The sequence below is a fragment of the Magallana gigas genome, chromosome 2 (genome assembly GCF_963853765.1).
Source record: "Magallana gigas chromosome 2, xbMagGiga1.1, whole genome shotgun sequence".
NCBI lineage: Eukaryota > Metazoa > Mollusca > Bivalvia > Ostreida > Ostreidae > Magallana > Magallana gigas.
In genome coordinates, this window is record NC_088854.1 from 37,571,542 (window position 1) to 37,593,218 (window position 21,677).

The window sequence follows — 21,677 nt, forward strand, 5'->3', positions numbered from 1 at the left end:
ATCTAGACGCTAGCAAATGAGGATGGTGGGCCAAAACACGTCCTGGTTACTTCCTGTATGATTCATCTCCATCATATAATTCGTTTACTAGGTTGTAAATTCTGTTTGGTTCTCTTAATTTTGGGGTTTTTTTTTATTGTTTGTTAAATGGGGTTAGGAATGTTGTAGCAAGTACTACATGTATATCATATTATATACCATTTTACCTCACCAAAATGTAAGTTATTTTAAATCGTTGATGACTCCACCCCACACCCATAAACTGAACGTACACTCCCTAAAATGTATATACATGTTGTACTTGTATGCAGTACTATAGATCCGCCCTTGTCCATTGTCATTTGAGTTTTCAAGCTTCATGGTTGGATCAAGTATTTTTTTTAGAAGTGGGAGGGGGTCCTAGTGATAATTTCGTATTGTGTTTGCTGGAAAGGGGAGGGGCAATTGTTTATTTGTGTTCATTTTGAGGGGGGGGGGGTGTTGTTTTCTTGTAGAAAACTTCAATATAAGCAGGCCGTGACTCTGAATATAGTTGAATGCGAGCGTGTAAGTATTTATTTAACATGTTTCAGGAAAATGAAATAAAATAAAATGTAAAAAAAAAAATATATAAAAAATTCACTGTTCGAATTTCGACCCCCCCCCTACCCGGGTCTAGGGTCTATAGATTCGCAGATGGTTTTTGCTAGGTTCAGATGTTTGGCAATTCCACCCACTGTAAATATCAAGTCAATATGGTTTCGGTGTTTTTCATAGTTTCATTCGTATACTATTTATGTCTAATCAGTAATTGCCTGATCCTTGTGTGAAACTAAACTTCGTTGTGTGGCTATGAAATCGGATCGGGATCGATGTACACAAAAATGTAAAAATCTAAATCTATTTCCCGCGAATGTCAGGTGCTCCAATTTAGAAAACCACGAGTTTATGTGCAAAAGTGTATTTTTTTCAGTAGAGCATCATGCCAAAGAAACCTGCCAGAAATGCATTTTATTTTTTTATGAAGGATATAGAACCAGCTCTCAGAAAGGAAGGGCGTGTGTTCCCAAATGGTGTTCAAGATTTGGTTCCCATTGCCCATCCACGATGGAAGGTACTTATAATAAACAGGAAGTTATTTTTTTTTATGTATTTAGTTGTGTATGAATGATTTGACTTCTGAAATTCTTAATTCATGACTTTTTCAAATTTAAATTTTGTATTAGGCTTTACCCGAGAAAGACAAGGCAATCTATGAAAGAAAGGCCAAAGAATGCAAGAAACAAATGAAAGGAGTCGAGGGTGACCGTTTCCGAATGGATAATCAAGGACAACTGCTCTCCGTATGTGTATTGTCATAGCAAAGTATGCTACTTAGGGTATAACATAATCTTATGTGAATGTAACTCTGCAGCATATGGATCTTAGACTATGAAACTAACACAGCATCCGCGTGCACAAAAGATACTTACTAGGTTGCTGTATCAATTAGTTTATTATTTATTACTTGCCTCTAAATATACATTTACAAATTATAAAACTAGCTTGATGTCAGTTTGCTGGCATGCCACAAGTCGGGCAGATGATATGTTACAAGACTCTTCTCTAAATCATCTGTTTTAATACCTGTCTTGAAATTAATACTGCAATCATTAGCCGGATGGGAATTTTTTCTTTCAATTGCAGGCAAAGAGGAGGTCAGGACTTAGAAATTGCTCGGTGTCGTGTAATTTGTCTAGCTTTGCTTTAATGCATTGCATTGAAAAAGTGAAAATTACATGTCATAATTGAAACCAGAGAAACTATTTCTGAAGATCAAAAAAATGTCATTGAAAACAAGTTACATGACTAATAAACAATTTTTATGGTGTGACCTCAGTTTTGCCTAGCAATAGAAGGATGCTTTGTCCTGTTAATAAGATTAAGACAGTAAAAGATATGAGAGGGGTTTTGATTTGAAGAGACCTGTAATGTAATAACATCTCAAGATTGAGTTATGAAGTCACCATTTTTTTTGTTAAAAAAAAATAAAATAATGGAATACATCTAAAACGGAAATATTAGACAATTTGAGTCAATCTTGATTTTGCTGGCTAAGGGCAAGCAAAGATTATTTTGATTGAGGCTCTTTATTATTGACTTATATATAGGAGCGGGTAGACCATGATGCAGAAACGGAACAACAGAGACAGAAAGAGAGAAAGGCTGTCTGTGAAAAGTGGCCCCCAGGGGAAGGTAAGTCTGCATTCTAAAGACTTGGGCAATTCATAAGACAGTAACATACCATTTGTTCAGAAACAAAACTTTAATAAAAGTGTTTACATGTACACATGTATAAATGGATAGTGTGTATATTATAGGCTCAGTAACACCAAGCTTCTACTAGCAGTGTCTAGTGGTTTAACCCTTTAGCTTTGTTGATAAAGTGTTCACAGTTGGATTTAAAATGAAGGGTTTTGGGTTGGAGCCTAGTTGTGGTCAGCCTCCTATTCTGTTACAGTATTGATATGAAGGAATAAAACCTTTATTTAATGAAAAAATGGAGTATGAAAAAAATGTTATGAGGATTGCATTTAAAAAAGTTATAATTAAGTGTAGCAGTGCAACAGATTGTTACAGTTAATTCACATGCATACTTTTCAAAGTAAACATTGTTTTTCAGCCATAGCCAATGAGGTGTTTTACCTGATAAACTTCCAGACTCTATGTGTGACAGATGATGGCCATTACCTGCCAGCAGAGATCGGAGTGATTGAGTACAGCGTTAAACGGGGGATCAGTAAAAAACTACACAGGTTCATTGAGGCAGGTTTGTACATACATGTTTTTTCTTAGATATCCTGTTTGGTCACTATTTGTCCACCAACAAATGTTATTTGTTATGTTTGATCTGATGTGTTATAGTAAAATCTAGAAATACCATGCTTTTTATGCCCCCCCCCCCCCCCCCCCCCCCCCCCCTTCGAAGAATGGAGGGCATATTGCTTTGCTGCTGTCTGTCGGTCGGTCAGTCCACCAACAGTTTCCGCTCATTTTCTTTGCAAAGGATAAATATATTGAAATGAAGTTTGGTATACAGGTTTATCATGATAATATCTAAGTCAAGTTCGATATTGGGTACGATCTAGCAATTTTCAACAGAGTTATGGCCCTTGGACTTAGAAAAATTCCAAATATTTGCAGTTTATGTTCATTTTCTTTGTGGATGTTTCCAAGGGAGGGGGCATAAGTGTTTTACAAACATGTCTTGTTTTATTTAAAAAAGTATAAAAAGGTACCCTTTAAGCCCAAAATGTACATGTGGGGTATAGGTGCTGCCTGTTATGTTTAGGTCTTTTAAACTTATCACAAATATAAACATTGTTAAAAATGGAAGCTCATCTGTTTACAGGTAGAATTCCTATGGGCTACAGAGGAGCATGCAAAGAGAAAAGTAAGAACTTCTCTGATATGATTGAAGTAAAATATTTAAACCACTGGTATGTTTTTCCCTTAATAGGTTTGTGATTTTTCAACAGAAACACTGATTTTAACAAATTTAAAATCTGTGAGATCAGTGCAGACCTCAAACTGTCAGACTGCTAATTTCCTCCTCCCTTTGCCAATTTATTCCCTGTCATATTACAATGTCAACATATCTCAATCTTCTTTTCTACCTTGTACATTCACTTTTGTTTATAGGTGAAGACTATCACAAGATTCCTATGGAGAATTTTGAGAATGCTGACTCCAATTACAGAGGACTATGGATTCAACTGGAAAATTTTGTGAATCCAAATGGAGAGAAGCCGGAGTACCCTCCCTTGTATTGTCTGGTTGGTATTGGTGTTTATTTTTTGGTGTGTTACTACAGAATATGTTATTCTAATTTTTTTTTTTATGTTGGAAAATTGACATCCTCTTTATTTTTAGCTTACCTGAGCCAAAGGCTCAAGTGAGGTTTTCTGATCAAGATTTGTCTATTGTCTGGTGTCTTTATTGTTAGCACCATTGTCGTAAACTTTTCACATTTTCATCTTCTCCAGAACTACCAAGTCGATTTCAATTAAACTTGGCACAAAGCATCAATTCAAGGGATTCAGGTTTGTTCAAATGCAGGGCCACACCTTTTTAAAGGGGAGATGATTTAGAATTATTGAAAATTTGTTGATATTTTTGAATGTCTTCTTATAAACAATTTTGCCAGAAAAGCTGAAACTTGTGTGGAAGCATCCTAAATTCAAATCATGTTCCCTGGGGATATGATGGGGTCACAATGAGAGAATTTTTTCAAAGGAGTAAATAGGGAAAATCTTTAAAAATCTTTTTCTCAAAAAACTACTAGGCCAGAAAAGCTTAAACTTGTGTGGAGGCATCCTCAGGTAGTTAGATTTAAAATTTGTTCAAATTGTGGTCCTGGGGCTATAGTGGGGCATAATGGGGGTGGGGTCAAAATTTACATCAGAAGATATAGAGAAAAATCTTCTGAAAAATTATCCAGCTAACATGCTGAAACTTGTTGTGCAGATTAAAATTTGATCAAACCATGGTTTTCTGGAGAAAAGTAGGACCACAGAGGGGGGATTTTTGAATAGGAATAGAGAAAGATATTTTCACAAATATTTGGTATTTACCATAAAAATTATTGGATAAAAATTGGCACTTTGTTTAACTTTTGTGCAAGATCTACTGTACTTAGTTGTCAAGATATTTTGATACTGTAATGCTGATTTGATCAGAGTTATGGCTATTGTTGCTCAGGTGAAGGATGTGGCCCCTGGGCCTCTTGTTTCTTTATAAAATATTCATTTCTTCATTTATCCTCGGACAGGGTAATGATATAAAAGAGACGACATATTGCTTGGAATGGATTCATGGAAGAGCATGCCTAGGTATCCCCAACCGTTTGAGGAAAGTGTATGAACTGGAGGGCATGGTCACTGACCTATATCATCATATAGGCAAGTCTGTCTCCAAGACCCGGGTCATTGAAATGCTGACCTCAAGCTCATGGGACTATGAACCAAAAACAAGGTGGGTTTTTTTTTCCCTTTATTCTTTTACTTAGCTGAATTTTATCATCAATATCATCACATTTTTGTTTGATTTTGATTTTTCGACCTTTGTTTTAAAAATAAATTAAGCTATTTCTTAAAGGAAGAAAAATTGGATCATGTTAATTAGTTGTAGTTAGTGAAAGGTGTTTTTTTTTAAGATGTGACTACCATGAGGAACTGGAGTGTAAATACTGCTCGCTGGGGATCATTCAGAGATACTCGTAAGTTTCTTGTAGAATAAAACCCACCTTGTGTAAAATGGAAAACATGATTTAGTAAGACTTAGCTAATACAATAGTAGTTCTTTTTTCTAACTTAATAGAATTTTTTTTTATATTTTTTTTTTGTTGCACAAGTTTGAATTTATCAAACTGAAATCACCTAACATTTGAAGTATAATGTACAGTAAACATATTTTTTTTAATTATTCAAACAGATACGCAATGTCAGACAGTTTATGTGGTTTATTGAAAATTGAGCTGACAGAAAGACACCTTCCTGCACGCCCGGACAATGCGGTTGTTGCCATGCCCCCCTCCTCAATGAAGGTCAGAGCTCCTCCCCAGGTCCAGAGAAATCAGATGCCCCCTACAAGGCAGACCAACAGTTATAGTGCCCTGGCAAAGGTATGATGGTTTAGTTATGTGTTAGTGCTATGCTTCCTCAGTAATGAGCTACTGTGGTTTCATCAATTTTCGTTGAATACCAATTTTCGCGGATTTCGTTGTCAAGTTGATCCACGAAATTAAATGTTCATTGAAGTTCAATTTCAACCAACATTTTGTATTGATAGGATCATTGGCCAAGAAATTACTTGTCCTTGAAACTGTGGTTTTCAGAAAATCCACGAAAATTGATACCCACGAAAATTAATGAAACCACAGTATACTTTATTCATGTTCATGTGGTGTTGCTTGGAAAGCAGTACCTCTCTGTGTCTTAATTACTTTGGATTACTTAATTACTTTAAATTGTTATTTAATGAGGTAATATGTTTTGATTTTGGTAGAAAAACTTTAAAGCTGATATCTCTGACGAAAGTGATGATGACGATGTTGGGTCTATCACTTCTCTTAGACGTCCTCATATCCCAGGTAAAGCATTGTGCTGCTTAAGTGTAACATAAATAGCTGGCAGTATGCAGATCTTTTATGTATGATACTATGTTTCTGTATATTTTTCTAGTTAACATGGCCCCTGCACCAAAGGATCCATGGGCAGAACAACAGAAACCCCAGGCCCCAAGTATGGGGCGAGGCATGTGGTCTGGCCAGCCTATTCCTGCCAACCCTCCACCCCCAAAATCTACACAGACTGAGTTTCCATCCCTGGGACGAGGAATGGGAGGAGTGGCTGGAATTCCTCTTGGTGGTTTCACTGCCAGTGCAGGGGATTTTCCCGGGCTTGGGCGAGGGGCAGGAGTAAAGGGGGTCGGCATCGGACGAGGAGTTCCTCTCAGTCACTCTCAGCCCCCAGGTAAGATTTCTTAACACAAGGCTGTCTCTCTGAATCTGAATTCTATGTGAAACAAGGTTGGTATTATAGTCTTTATGTTTAGTGTGAATATTATACTGTCTTTTCAACACAGTTTCAAATTTGATTTTCAGGGGGCTTTTTATCTTTTTATACCCCCGCTCCGAAGGAGAGGGGGTATACTGTTTTACCCTTGTGTGTCTGTCTGTCCGTCCGTAACAAAAATTTCTGTCGCATTTATCTCAGCAACTATTTATCGCAGATGCTTGAAATTTTAACACAGTATTTGTATAGGCATGCCATATCGTGGGATATATTTTTGTACCAATCGGACGCCAACTTCCTGTTAAATGACGACTTTGCTTATTTTTTAACCAAAATTTTCAAACAAATTTTCGTCAAAGAAATCTCAGCAACTGTTTATCGCAGATGCTTGAAATTTTAACACAGTATTTGTATAGGCATGCCATATCGTGGGATATATTTTTGTACCAATCAGACGTCAACTTCCTGTTAAATGACGACTTTGCTTATTTTTTAACCAAAATTTTCAAACAAATTTTCGTCAAAGATTTCTCAGCAGCTATTTATCGCAGATGCTTGAAATTTATACACAATATTTGTATAGGCATGCCATATCGTGGGATATATTTTTGTACCAATCGGCGTCAACTTCCTGTTAAATGACGACTTTGTTTATTTTTAGCCAAAATTTTCAAACAAATTTCCGTCAAAGATTTCTCAGCAACTATTTATCGCAGATGCTTGAAATTTTAACACACTATTTGTATAGGCATGCCATATTGAGGGATATATTTTTGTACCAATCGGACGTCAAACTTCCTGTGAAACGATGACTGTTTATTTTTAGCCAAAATTTTCAAACAAATTTTCGTCAAAGATTTCTCAGCAGCTATTTATCGCAGATGCTTGAAATTTTTACACAGTGTTTGTTAAGGCATGCCGTATCGTGGGATATATTTTTGTACCAATCGGACGTCAACTTCCTGTTAAATGAGTACTTTGTTTATTTTAGCCAAAATTTTCAAACAAATTTTCCTCAAAGATTTCTCAGCAACTGTTTATTGCAGATGCTTGAAATTTTAACACAGTGTTTGTTAAGGCATGCCATATCGTGGGATATATTTTTGTACCAATCAGACGTCAACTTCCTGTTAAATGACGACTTTGCTTATTTTTTAACCAAAATTTTCAAACAAATTTTCGTCAAAGATTTCTCAGCAGCTATTTATCGCAGATGCTTGAAATTTATGCACAATATTTGTATAGGCATGCCATATCGTGGGATATATTTTTGTACCAATCAGACGTCAACTTCCTGTTAAATGACGACTTTGCTTATTTTTTAACCAAAATTTTCAAACAAATTTTCGTCAAAGATTTCTCAGCAGCTATTTATCGCAGATGCTTGAAATTTATACACAATATTTGTATAGGCATGCCATATCGTGGGATATATTTTTGTACCAATCGGCGTCAACTTCCTGTTAAATGACAACTTTGTTTATTTTTAGCCAAAATTTTCAAACAAATTTCCGTCAAAGATTTCTCAGCAGCTATTTATCGCAGATGCTTGAAATTTTAACACACTATTTGTATAGGCATGCCATATTGAGGGATATATTTTTGTATCAATCGGACGTCAAACTTCCTGTGAAATGATGACTGTTTATTTTTAGCCAAAATTTTCAAACAAATTTTTGTCAAAGATTTCTCAGCAGCTATTTATCGCAGATGCTTGAAATTTTTACACAGTGTTTGTTAAGGCATGCCGTATCGTGGGATATATTTTTGTACCAATCGGACGTCAACTTCCTGTTAAATGAGTACTTTGTTTATTTTAGCCAAAATTTTCAAACAAATTTTCCTCAAAGATTTCTCAGCAACTGTTTATCGCAGATGCTTGAAATTTTAACACACTGTCTGTTTAGGCATGCTATATTGTGGGATATATTTCTCTACCAATCGGATGCCAGCTTTCTGTTAAATGTCGACTTTGCTTATTTTGCATATTCACATCAGAGCGGGGGTATCACTAGTGAGCATTGGCTCACAGATACATGTATCTTGTTGAACCATAATACATCTGATGTTAACAGAATTGTTTGAACTACTATTTGTGAACGATTCAGAGTTTACTATTGATTTTGATTAAGCTGGACAAAAGTTTGCTGGACGAGCTATGGCTCCTGATCCAAGTTCAGCACCTGTCCCCCCAGCATCCTGGGTCAAAGATGAACCATCTAAGCCAGTGAGTATGAAATGCAAGAAAAATACTTGCTGCTCCTCTATGAACTTGCCATTGTTGATATAAAAGAAGGCCTAAAAGCAGACATTATTTATTGAAATAAAACGTTTGTTTTTAAATTTTCAGTCACTGAGCAGCATTTCACAGAGTCTACAAAACACTACGATATCCAACCCACAGAACGGCTCCACTGTGCCGCCAGGGTTCAGCCGGATGGAACAGCCCGTCAGGAACCTAGTACCCCAGCAACAGAGAGTCATCAGTCCCATGGCACAGCCTCAGAGAGGTAAACTTGTTTAAAAGAACCAATAACCAAACTGCAAAGCTCTAATTGGCATTGGAGCACAGCTCCAGGTTCATTATTAGTAGAAGTGAAATAATCAAAATAAGCCATTCTTTAATTTATCATATTTTTTATGAAACATTTTAATTGACATGTATTTTTTCTCAAGATGGCCATTCTTTTAAGTTTTTCCTCTGCTTTGACAATACTTAGTACATGTAGTAAAGGTATAAAATTGTGAATCAAGAGCATTTTTAAGTTCCTTTTTATTTTTATTCGAAAGTATCATGGAAACAATTAAATTATTGGGTTTTAACTGGTAATGAAAATCAGTTGGAAATACCATTGATGCATTTTTCTGAAAAAAAAGATGTATTGAATTTTGTTTTATAGAGATAAGTGGAAGAGGAAGAGGAATCATGGAGACAGTAGATCCAAGTCTGAAGCTACCCAAAGGGCGCGGCTACGCTCCGCCGGGCATGGGTAAGTGAGGGTGTTCTCCAGTATTTACCAATGTTCACATCCGTGGGTAAGATTTTGAATGAAGTACATGTTGTATTCGGTACATGTATTAAGATATTTAAAGGTTCATCTTGAGATGTTGAATTGGTGATGCTGGATTCTTGGAAATACTGAAATTGGTTGTGTGTTATTGTTTACTGTAAATTCTTAATTAAGCATGAGGAGTTTATTTTCGCGTGAAATCGCAAGAAGCACCCTTCGCAGATTTTAAAATCTCGCCATTATTTTCTGGGAGTTGAGAACTATAAGAAATAAATAGCAAAGTTCCACGTTTGCGATTTTATATTCTCGCGATTTGATACAATCCAGCGGGGTCGCAGAATTAAGTACTCGCGTAATATAAGTTATTTACAGTATATGTAGTTGACCTGCTGACTTTGATGAGGCTTTTATATCTTATATTACAGATGTGCAAAGACATCTTCAATTGCTGCAATTTGGAAACTGACCAGATGATAGGTGGATGTTGTGTTGGGTACAAACTGGTTACAAAATACCAGTACAAGCACATAAGTCAGTCTGCTTAAAACCAAGGGCAGGAGGAACTTGAAAGGAATTTGGATTTCCTTGGAAACCATTCAACTGGACCATATATTTTTATATGAACTTTAACAGTATAAATGTGATTTAGAGAGTTTGTTTTGATACGGGTGTATCTGATGAAGAATTTGATTTGAGATTGTCTAGTATGTATATTCATTACATACATAGATTTTTTTGTTCTGATGTCTGAGTGACAAATTTTACAAATACACTGTACTTTTTTATTTGAGAATAAATGATTGTTACGTCTTTAAATTTGAATGGTACCAAGTATTTCATATTCAGACAAGACAGGCATTATAAGGATAGTTACTGCAAAACTTTAGGGTGATTGGTCCATTTAATTTTGTACTTTATCTCAATGTATGCACTATAGGTTATTCTTAAATACAGATAACCATTTGCACGTCACTTGTGATTGTATATATAGGTCTATAAATTATACATATAAATCTACCATATAGAATTTTATACAAAATGGGGTCACTTCCCATTAAAATAAGTATTGGCATGACAGCCTTGTATGTCACTTCTGTGGTACATTTTAGAATACATGTATATCATTGAGTTTAATGAAGTCTACCACACATATCAACAGGCCGCAATATGTGTTGGATTTATATGGAGTTTTATAAAAAGGGGGGTTGTCATGGACGCCTGTATTCATTTAATACATTCGAGAATTTTTTTCCTTGCTCTGCCGGAAAGACCCGAGAAGTTGCGATGGATGTTCAACATGAACCTCAGCTGGTGACTTGGGTCATCGGATGATCCAAATGTTTTCTTCACTGATTGCTCCCTTCACAGAATGTATGAACTTTACTTTTATATTTTGCATCTGCTTATATACTAGACAAAGCCAACGATATCACAATTTTTATTTCGAAATCTTGAGACCTCAAACCAATTTAAACATTTTTAAAAAATAGTATTATATTAACAAAGTGTATAGACTTTTATTTCAACCAGAAGTTTTCGTCAAACGGTAGATCGGAGAAGCAGTCCATCTTCCGTCCGTTGACCAGCCTGTAGTAGCGAGCCTGACAGCCGTGGGTCACCTTAGTACAGCCCTCGTACTCCGTGGTCACTCCCGAGCCCAGGCTGACAAACAAAAACAACCATCAGTTAACAAAATTAACAAAAACGTGTTTTGCTTTCTCATTGGTAAATTGATTTAATAACAAATTTTCATGAAAACATTTTTTTTCAACGATGAACGATCGGCAATATACATATTTTACACAGTTGCATTCATTTGTGTAACTTAACCTAAACATTATCAAAAGTATTTGGAGAAAATAAACCCGGTGAAATTATTCAAATTCTTGAAATACTTGACGGAAATGAATGCCGATTTCCACCGATCTATCGCTCTTAAAAAAAGTAAATCTCTTCATCACAGATAAATTTTCTTTTAACTGTAATATTATTGTAGTATGGGCAATAAATTACCTGTAAAGAGATGTATCGGTAAACAATACAGGCACGTAGCATCAGGGGGGCCAGCCCCCCACTTTTTCTCGCAGCAACTAATTTTTTAAATCCCCCCCCTCCCCCACGGATTAGGATTTTGAAAATTTGGATGAGTCTGCCCCCCCCCCCCTACTTTAAAAAACGATGCTACGTGCCTGCAATATCAGATGAATTGGGGTAGTACTGTCGTATTGAAGTATTTTATAAAATAAGAATTCTCCAAAGTTGTTTAATAATTTAGAGCAAATTCCATGTTCAATATTTCGAAGATCTTTTTTTTCTTAATTCAAGTGAAATGAGAAATTAGCCCCTCTCCACCAAAAAAAAAACCAAAATTAACACTGCGACTTTTCATGTTACGTTGAATAAATCATTTGCACATTAAAGTTGAACAAAAAAATACTATATAATCAAAACTTTTTTATTCGACAATAATTCAATTTTGCTCCAATTAAGGCTCCTTAACGGGCCTTTTCACCAAAATTTGACGAAAAAAAAGCCATGAAATTTTTGTCATTTTAGTAAAAAAATAACATTTTCGTTAAAAAAAATTTTATCATGAAAATTGCAGCTCATATTGCTTTAAGGTAAAAACAGGAAAAAATACTCAATTACTGAATGATTTGTCCTTTTCCTCCACAATAAAGGATTTTCTTTTTCCTGGGATATTTTAGGCGTTTTCCTTTAGGGAGGGTGGAATTGTTAACTTATTTTTTGAGGGAGTGACTGGGATGTAGTTTATGAACTATAGGAATGAAAAAAAATCCGTTATTTGACTTTAGAATGTCGATGCTAAATCCTTTATGAGAAAGTTGCATTTCATCCTCACTCTTTTATTAGCTGATGTGCATTTGCGATGTTTTCTTTTTGCAGAAAAAAGCCCCATATTAAGGTCATAACAAGAAAACACGCGTTTACATCAAGTTGAACTTAGCTTAAATGTTCAACATCTTTTCTCCTTTAAACCACATTTGTTACTAAATGGGACAATTGCATTCCATTTTAAATCTTCTGTATGACATTGTTACTTTGTGAAATTTAGATTCTTCAACTAACAATACATTTCTAATTTAGGAATACATGTATAAAGCATAATAACTGTTATATAACATAACACGGGCTATTTATTTAAAATGAACCAACTAGACAAAATTTTATGTAAAAAAGTTGAATTCGTAGCAGTGACTAATGTTTTCAATTGATCCAATGATATTTGAAATGAAGAAATATATGAAGCCAAAAAAAAAACAACAACAAAAATATGATCAATGCATTTAAATTTAAAGTTTTAGGTACTTCGCTACCCCCACCCCCACCACCAATTTAATTCTATCAATTTACCTTAATTAAATTTTACCTGCTCCTTAAAAGTGGTGGGGGGGGGGGGCTCCTCCAAAGTTCAATAATTCTCTATTTCTTGAAATTTTAAGAAAAGTGGTTGTTGCGAGCTGCCCCCCCCCCCAGCCGATGTTGAGGCATATCTTAAGTTCTGTCTTAGGGAATATCTTAAAATTAGGAGGGCTCTTTATGTCTTCGTCTCTTGTTTAAGATCCGGGTAAACGCGTATACCAATGCGAGTACACCCATCCCCCAACACACTTCATTAGCTGTTGCTACAATTGTACATTGTACATATTATGAATACGACTTACATAACGTAAGCGATTCACTCAGTGTGTATACTCACGTGCAGCATGACGGATAGAAGAATTTACAATTACACCTCTCGCAAACATCATCGAACTCCATAATACCATAAGACCACTTCTTCCCCCGGTACGAACAGTAAAACGTTAGATGCATTTCTCCCCCCACTGAAACAAAACGCGGGAAATTCAAATGCAGACTCTTCTCTGTTTTAAAGGGACTTGGGTACGATTTGAGATCAAAAATTTAATTTTTATATTTTGAGTAGAAAATGGTTACCTGGTGCATTTTAAATGATTGATCAAAATATTGAATGTTTAAGTCAAGTTACAAGCGAGATATAAAGGTAAGAATTGGTTGTTAGTGTAAACAAAGCTCGAGTCTTATAGCTGTTTACAATATACATGTATGTAATGTAAAGAATTACCATTTCTTAGACAAAATGGCATGTAAAAAACAATTTAAACTAACTCAATATCTTTATAGATACTAGTATCAACAAAAGAAAGATACATTTGAATAAATCTTGCACCAATACCACACATATGTAAAAAAAATTTACAATATTCGAGCTTTGTTTACAAAACAAAGAATTATGAACTCTGTATCTTGCTTATATATAACTTGATATTTGACTTTCAAATTTTGACATAGCATAGTATAAACAATGAAAATGGAAAAATAAAATTTGAAAATTTTAAGTCAAATCGTGTCCAAGTCCCTTTCAGGTGCTTTATCAAACTCATGATCTGTATATTAAGTACTGTATATCTTTTACTAAATATGATTTCACGAACAAAAGACCAATGTTTTATTATTATTGTTTATATAAAGACCAATGTTTTATTATTATTGTTTATATACAACTTAACTCGATTTAAATACATGGCATTTTCAAATACGACACGTCTGAAAGAGTCGGGTGAACTTTTTAATACGCAAGTATCGATCGAAATCAGTGTATATAAATAAAATCACCGAAATATATGCAGCTACTTTTGTATCTATCAAAATCAGTTTATATAAATAAAATTCCCGAAATATATGCAGCTCTTGTAAAACAAATATCAATGTAAATTATGATTTGAAAAAAAAATGAATAGAACTTGCGAATTTTTTTTAGATAATTTCCATATCTATGTACTTTAACTTATTCGAATTTTGATAAAACTGATCACGCAACCAAATTTACTTAGTCGAATTATACCACAATTTTGGATATCTTTAGCTTTCAAAATTGTTTATGAATTAAATGATCTTATTAAGCAAACTGATTTCTCGCGGAAAACAGCAGTAGTTTTATTAATTTTTAATATACCGGTACATGTAACTGTTACGAAAATTAATATAGAAAATATAAAACACAGACTATCAAATCGGATACCCCTTACCTTTGTCAATTTTAAACTTCCCAATCGATTTATCAACATGGCAGGAAGCATCAGCGCTCCAACATAGATACGACACACAAATAAGGAATAGTGTTAGTAAGCTTCGTGAACCCATTTTCTGTGACTTGTGTTGGTATGCCTGTTGATGTGTCCCTTTTTAAAGATTCTTGCATCCATTGATTACTAATATACTGACCTTTGTCTGTAATATATCATCAGTCTTATAATTTGCCCTTTTCTTTTAAATAAATCTTTTATGTAACATGTGGGGCACAATCTATCAAAGTGTTTGCGCAAGTAAATGATTACGTACCCATAAAAACCATGTCTCTTAAAGTATGATTTACATGATTTATATGCTGTCCTTTTTATAATTCACTAGCTAGCGATGGTTAAAAAAATCTGTAATATTAGTATGTGAATTTATCTAAAAAAATTGTTTTTTTATATTAAATCTGAAATCGAAATGAATTGATTCTTGATTATTACAAGTAGAGGCGTTCATTATCTGCACATTTTTTTTTTTGGGGGGGGGGATAGAGGGGTTGGGAGTTGAGATCTTTAGGTATTGATCGGTATATATTGAATGTGAGCCAAAAGTTTCTTTTTACAATTAATGCAAAAATAAAGCATACACATTAGATGAAACACTCGACCTGTAATCGAGTCTTTATAGTTTGATTTCCCTGACGCAAACAGTACTAGTGGTTTTTTGTTTGTGTGTTTGTAAATTGGGTTTTAAGGACTTGAATGCAATAAATCTCTTTACTTATAGTCGACAAAATACTAGTTTTTTTCTATACCAATTTTTATTCGCGGCGACTTTATTTCGCGATCAACTGCCGATATCAACTGGTTCGCGACGACTAAAGTTCGCGACCAAGTCTTATCCAAACCTGTATTGTTTTAAAAACTATAGACAAAGGATCGGCTCGCGGCGAGATATATTCGCGACTACAAGGCTCTCGCTAACCTCGCGAAAATTTCTCGCACGCGAATAAAAGTTGGTTTACAGTATAACGCACCTCGTTATGATGTACAAATAGTTACAGAAATAACATAACACAATACTATTTAGTAATATATAATTTCATACAAAAAAAAAAGAAGAATTAAAAAACAAAAAATATAAGCACGCCCGGTATACTCAAAATCCTAGCCGGTCATCGAATGGAAGACCCGTATGACAGTTAATTTTGATGCCATTCACAAACTTGTAAAACACTGCCTTGCATCCATGATACTCCTTCATACATCCATCAACGGTGACCGCGCCAGCGACATTCCCAGAACTACAAGACGAACAAATAAAAATAAACATTCCGACATCTTATATGCAATTTAATGTAAATATCAGACAAATTACTTATTATCATTACTATATAATATAATATTTTGTAAATCAATTTATTGACATAAATTGAAGCATGTAGTCGAAAAACCAAATTCTGGAGATGTAAAAGATGTATAAATGAAGATAAACCTTTGTGTTAGTTTCCATTTTCATTCATTTTTAAGAAATTTCTTAATTTTCTGATATTTTTATTTGTATTTCTAAAACTTTTGTCATCTATAAACTGTATTTTTTGTTTACTTTATATACGTTAAAAAACCCCTTTTCTTCTAGAGTAATTTCTTTCTAGAAATACAAGATCTTTCTTATAAAAAAAAAAAGAAGAACAAGAAATAAACAAAGTAATAGATTTTGGTCACGGATTTTTTTCCATTACCATCCTTTTAGGGCCGAGTAACCGCGGTTGACAGTTGACATCCAATATTTATGATATTAAGGGGTTTTTTTCATACTTAATTGGTAAACACTTACTCGCAGCATTCCATGACATATCCAAAACAAAAGCATCTTTCGCAAAATTCAGGAAATCGCATCACCCCGTATGACCATTCTCTACGGTGTTTGGAACAGTAAAATGTGATCTTCAAAGTTGAATCTGAAATAGAAAATATATTGCCATATTGTCCAGTATATTGGTGATGATTTGATATGCAAGAAATGTAAATTAAATAGAGAGATCAAAATGGTAAATAAAAAAAAATATCTGTTGAGGCAAAAATTGTTTGTTCTATTCAAATTTGTATGGGTTTAATTCAAGCATTAAACGAATTTCTCTCTCTCTCTCTCTCTCTCTCTCTCTCTCTCTCTCTCTCTCTCTCTCTCTCTCTCTCCTCTCTCTCTCTCTCTCTCTCTCTCTCTCTCTCTCTCTCTCTCTCTCTCTCTCTCTCTCTCTCTCTATTCCCTTTTGAGAAGTGGACAGACATAGCCTACATGAATGTAGCTTATGCCTGTCCACTTCTCAAAAGTGAATACTCTCTCTCTCTCTCTCTCTCTCTCTCTCTCTCAAATATCCATATTAATACATCCTTTACTTATTAAAAAAAAAAAATAAAGCTTTTTGATGGTCTTTTTTTCTATAGACATCGTCATCAAGTTAAAAAAAGCACCCTTCTTTAGTTATATGCAAATGCAATATGTCACCAGTAAAAAGTTGCTTAGGTGATTCGTTATTGTTTTTGGAGCTAGACCAGGGGACGAACGTAATCAAGTTCAATGACGAATTGTTTCGCTACAACCAATCAAGTAACAGTTCAAATACCTGTGAACTAGTCTTTGATTTATCATCTGGTCGCCAAAGGTGTGATATTTAAAATAACCTCTCATTAATTGTTGAAGAGACCATTCGTCATCCACAGATCACGCACAGTGTGCTTATACAATATAAAGAGTACGTGTTTGATGCATTGGACTGGATTTTTCTTTTTTTTTATAATTCAGACTATTTTTTTAACTAATGACTTGCCGTTAAAGTGACAATTAGTTCTCGATATTCGAAAATAATTTGTTCTCTAAATCAACGAATATTAATGCCCACCAATATCATAAACAATAGAGAGTGTTTTGGTAAATGCTTTTCACTTTTTACTAATTATAATACCGTAAAGCATAATTAATTACTAAATTAAAAGTTCAACATGCATCCTCAATGTTGTCATGGATGCGATATATATGTTTCAATATTAAGGAGTCTGCATGGTCAAAAATTAAACATCAGATCAACTTTAAAATTTTAGGTATGGTTTTATAGCCATAAACTACATGTATAATTTAGTAAAGAAAAAGTCTTTAAATTTAAAAATTTCCCTGTATCTTTATACGATGCTTTCTTTCAAAAGGAGATTGATATAGCCTTTAAAAAATGGCCCAACCATCCGCCCCCCCCCCCCCCCCCCAAATGACCTAAAAATGGCTCAACCATCTGGCCCCCTAAAAACTATTGACCTACAGTGTGCAATATTTATTCAAGTCTATGATAAAATTTCATAGATCTTTCTCTGAATAATGCACCATCATCATAACATATGTAGAAAGTATATAGAAACCAACGCAACATTTTTTTTTTTTCAAATAGGTGATTTATATAATCTAGATGAAAGAGATATTAAACAATATATTTTCATTGTTTGGTTTGAAAAGTTAAACGTTATCTGGTACTATTATTTAAAATTACCTTTTATGTTGTTTTTTTTTTTTTTGTAATCGCATCAATATGACAAAATAGATCTCTATATAACAAATTAAGCGTTCTGTATCACAAACAGAGCATTAAGCCTCTTGATATAAAAAAAAATGATATATTTAAATGATTCCCCAGAATAACATTTCAAAATAAATGGTACTCATCTTCAGCCACTAATAGATAAAAATTACACAATCTATGTTCTCTGGGCATTTGAGGAAATCTTCCCATCTTGGTCTTCAACAATTAAGATTGTAAAAACTAATATGTTAAGTATATATCTATGTCAAAAACATTTTGAAGTGATAAAAAAATGCAACATGCCTTGAAAAAAACCAATGAAAGCAGTTAATGTTTTACAATAAGGCATCTCACTCCTCACGTTTTGATTTAATTGCGCAAATGTTCATTATATTTTAAATAAATATGATTTTATAATCCTCACAGAAAGATCATCATTTTATAATTACAAAACATTCATAAAAAAAATCCATTTGAATTCAAGAAACAAACAAGTTTTGGTGGGAACTATTTTCTCGTGCGAAAGGGGGTTTTTTTTTTGACGAAAATGACAGAAACAAGCAATTTTATGAATTTTCAAAATACTTTTCTTTTAATTATACTTTATTCATTATCCACATTTTTAACATTTGATAGGTTTGTGACATGTTCTATAGGTCCTGTGTGACTTTTACAAAACAAAATTTTGAGAGAATAATAGACGTTTAGCATATAATAATGCAAATATATAGAAAATGTCTGCATTTTTGAAGCCAAATTTTGCGAGAATTTTACCTTTGAAGCTATATATCTAAAATTTGACATCACTGACACCCATGTTTTATTATGTCAAAATGATACTGAATATATATCTAGGCAAACTGGATTAATCTTATATTCTTGATATTCCATATGTTTTTATTTCAAGTCAAATTGTAACTACTATAGAAATTGTCTATTTTAAGTGCAAAAAGGTCACCAAAACATTTATACAGCTTCGTACAATTTTTTTTTCGTAATCCCTCTAATTAGTGTGACCATTGTGCAAAATTAAAAACAATATTTCAAGAAAAAAGTTTGCATAATCAAAAATACTGACAACAAATTTATCAGGCTGAAATCGCATTTTAGGTGCAAAAAGGTCAAATTAAATTGGCCATAACTCAGAGACTCTGACCTCCCATTATTATTTTTTCATTGGCTTCACATGAGCCGTACTTGCGGTCTTCACGTGGAGTATCGTTCCACCTACCAATATCTATAGGGACTGTTTGTAGTTCTATAGTATATTTAACAAATATATGTACAGTCTATTTCCTACCTGCTTTAATTGATTTACAGATTGACTAATTATCAAAGTATTGTTCTCCTCATACACGGATTTGTGTGTAGAGATTATATAAAAATGATGAATTATTGTTTATATATTTCGTTGTCACCACCATACAATATATTCGCTATTATATATACAAACATGGTGGGTCTTAATTATTACAGGCTCCTCATTTCTCATTCTAATTACGTCAGTTATGTAGAAAGATATGAATAAGCATATCTGGCAAAAGTTTACACCCCCCCCCCCAAAAAAAAATAAATCAAAATCTCTATGTTAACATGGAGAAAAAAATTAAGCAATTTAATTAAGACAGTTTGTGAACTTACCTCTGTCAATGTGATAATTTGCGAACTCTTTTTTACATGCGCCATCGCTAAAAGTGAAAAGTAAAACAAAACAGATGAAAGCCAGACAGGACGCTTTGAAATTCATGTTGCTGTAATAAAAATACAAAAATAGTTCTCACTTTATAAATCTTTGAGAATCTTTGTTGCGGAACATATCTGTCAAGCCAGCCACGTACGGTTCTAAATAAAATGTAACATGTATTTTGTTTTCATCATCAATCAAACATCAAAGACGCAGAATTTTAAAAAATCCAAAAAATTAAAGGTCGTGGTTTTTGAGATAAAGGACTACGAATTTTGGTCATTGTTCCCCATGGGTACTTACAGAGGTCCGCCTAGAGTCGGATTTCAATTTTTTTTAAATTTTTTTTTTGCCTATTCAATATTTCACGCCCAATGGGTGAATGTCTTGTGTTACATATCAATTTGTCTGATAAGTTAAAGGATCATGGTCACGATTTTGGTCAAGTACTATTTTTCTGCTTTTATTATTTACAATGCTTTAGAAATACATTTCAAATGATCAAATGAAATTTTAGAATCAGTCATTTAGTTATAAGTAAGATACAAAGCTCACAATTCTTTGTTATGTAAACAAGGCTCGTGCCCTGTTTTTGTTTACATAGGTTCAATTTACCAGAAAAAAAATCATTTTCAAGCTAATTTGTCTATCTTCTTTTTCATTTTGAGCGTTAATAAATAGTTCCTAACGTTTAACACATTCATTCAAGGTTTAAAATTGGACTTTTCACTTTAACATTCAAAATGTAAACAAGAGCTTTGTTTACATAGCAAAGAATTGTAAGCTCTGAATGTAACTCGCTTATAACTCAACGAATGACATTAAAATTCTGGTTGCATATATAAGAAATGCTTTATTTGAGCATTGTAAACATTAAAATCGGAAAATATTTTTTGACCAAAATCGTAACAATGCCCCTTTAAGGTCCTATTTTAAAAGAATGTAGCGGGTTGGCAGTTTTTGACATATTCACACTTTCATTAAATTGTGCTCCTTTTCAATGTTAATTTTACTAAATTGACTACAACGTCTTACATGGGAGTGGAGGGTTTATTCAAAATTCAATTTTCTTTACTGGTGTTATTTAAGAAAATATTTGTTGCGAGAAAGCTCAGAGCGGGGATATGCTGCCCCCCCCCCCCCCAATACATGCCTGCATTGTGACACCATTTATTCAAATAAATTCTGATTCGTTTTGTCCCCCCCCCCCCCGAAGCTACGTGCCTGCACTAATTTTTAGCGATTGTGAGCGAATATACTGGGTTTGTGACTGTTTGAAATCTTTTGCGAATGTTTCATAGAAATATATTTTAATTACACGTGTATAATATGTGTTTTGTTTTTGCTCTTTAATTCAAACTTTTAAAATTCTATTTTTTAAATTGAAATGTTCCTGTTTGTGGGACAGTAAATCAAAATAGAAATTACTGCCAATATATTCGATGTATGGTAATATATATTTATTTTGTTTTATTTTCATTTTACTGCAAAAAACGTGATATTAAAAAAATACAAGTACTTACAATTCTTTAAATATAGCCTTTAATAGCTTCTAATAAAATATTTCTTGCCTGCTTTACCAGTTTACACGAATTCAAATTTTACATGTTACCAATGGATGTAGATCCATTAACGATCGACTCTTTAGATCCGCTCCTCGTCACATGTTTAAACTGTAAATATGTAGATTCTGAAACTACTAAAAGGAAATAATACACCAGGTTAATTATTATTAGCAACTGTTTGATCTCTGAAACATAAAATTTATAGGATATATCACTGAATTTGAAGCCAATTTTGCAATGTTTGAGATATAACAACCT

General features: G+C 33.7%; 3 protein-coding genes across 3 annotated transcripts; 1 reads left to right on the forward strand and 2 right to left on the reverse strand.

The window, feature by feature from the left end:
* The first annotated feature begins 857 nt into the window (after positions 1 to 857).
* On the forward strand, positions 858 to 10,360 carry LOC105341656 (protein maelstrom homolog). The gene is made up of 15 exons (XM_066076401.1): positions 858 to 1,093; positions 1,206 to 1,322; positions 2,130 to 2,214; positions 2,642 to 2,788; positions 3,371 to 3,412; positions 3,661 to 3,794; positions 4,790 to 4,992; positions 5,174 to 5,236; positions 5,452 to 5,641; positions 6,025 to 6,109; positions 6,201 to 6,491; positions 8,666 to 8,760; positions 8,884 to 9,043; positions 9,434 to 9,523; positions 9,970 to 10,360. The coding sequence occupies exons 1-15, from the start codon at positions 962 to 964 to the stop codon at positions 10,008 to 10,010; spliced, it is 1,875 nt and encodes a 624-aa protein (XP_065932473.1). The 5' UTR covers positions 858 to 961; the 3' UTR covers positions 10,011 to 10,360.
* Positions 10,361 to 11,034: 674 nt separating this feature from the next.
* LOC105341657 (uncharacterized) lies at positions 11,035 to 14,777 on the reverse strand. The gene is made up of 3 exons (XM_011448287.4): positions 14,617 to 14,777; positions 13,266 to 13,392; positions 11,035 to 11,206 (listed from the first exon to the last, which is right to left on the reverse strand). Exons 1-3 carry the CDS (start codon positions 14,729 to 14,731, stop codon positions 11,062 to 11,064), a joined length of 387 nt encoding a protein of 128 aa, XP_011446589.3. The 5' UTR covers positions 14,732 to 14,777; the 3' UTR covers positions 11,035 to 11,061.
* A 947-nt stretch (positions 14,778 to 15,724) lies between these two features.
* Positions 15,725 to 21,565, reverse strand: LOC105341658 (uncharacterized). The gene is made up of 5 exons (XM_066076402.1): positions 21,467 to 21,565; positions 19,952 to 20,012; positions 19,812 to 19,858; positions 16,442 to 16,565; positions 15,725 to 15,908 (listed from the first exon to the last, which is right to left on the reverse strand). The coding sequence occupies exons 2-5, from the start codon at positions 19,984 to 19,986 to the stop codon at positions 15,764 to 15,766; spliced, it is 351 nt and encodes a 116-aa protein (XP_065932474.1). The 5' UTR covers positions 19,987 to 20,012; positions 21,467 to 21,565; the 3' UTR covers positions 15,725 to 15,763.
* Positions 21,566 to 21,677: the final 112 nt, after the last annotated feature.

Coding starts and splice junctions, on each gene's coding strand:
- LOC105341656 (XM_066076401.1), top strand. CDS start 962: ATGCCAAAGAAACCTGCCAGAAATGCATTTTATTTTTTTATGAAGGAT. Junction 1,323..2,129: donor ATCAAGGACAACTGCTCTCC/GTATGTGTATTG, acceptor ACTTATATATAG/GAGCGGGTAGACCATGATGC. Junction 5,642..6,024: donor GTTATAGTGCCCTGGCAAAG/GTATGATGGTTT, acceptor TGATTTTGGTAG/AAAAACTTTAAAGCTGATAT.
- LOC105341657 (XM_011448287.4), bottom strand. CDS start 14,731: ATGGGTTCACGAAGCTTACTAACACTATTCCTTATTTGTGTGTCGTAT. Junction 13,393..14,616: donor GAAGTTTAAAATTGACAAAG/GTAAGGGGTATC, acceptor GTTTTGTTTCAG/TGGGGGGAGAAATGCATCTA. Junction 11,207..13,265: donor TTCTATCCGTCATGCTGCAC/GTGAGTATACAC, acceptor TTTGTTTGTCAG/CCTGGGCTCGGGAGTGACCA.
- LOC105341658 (XM_066076402.1), bottom strand. CDS start 19,986: ATGTTCCGCAACAAAGATTCTCAAAGATTTATAAA. Junction 16,566..19,811: donor AAATTATCACATTGACAGAG/GTAAGTTCACAA, acceptor TTTCTATTTCAG/ATTCAACTTTGAAGATCACA. Junction 15,909..16,441: donor TATGTCATGGAATGCTGCGA/GTAAGTGTTTAC, acceptor TTCGTCTTGTAG/TTCTGGGAATGTCGCTGGCG.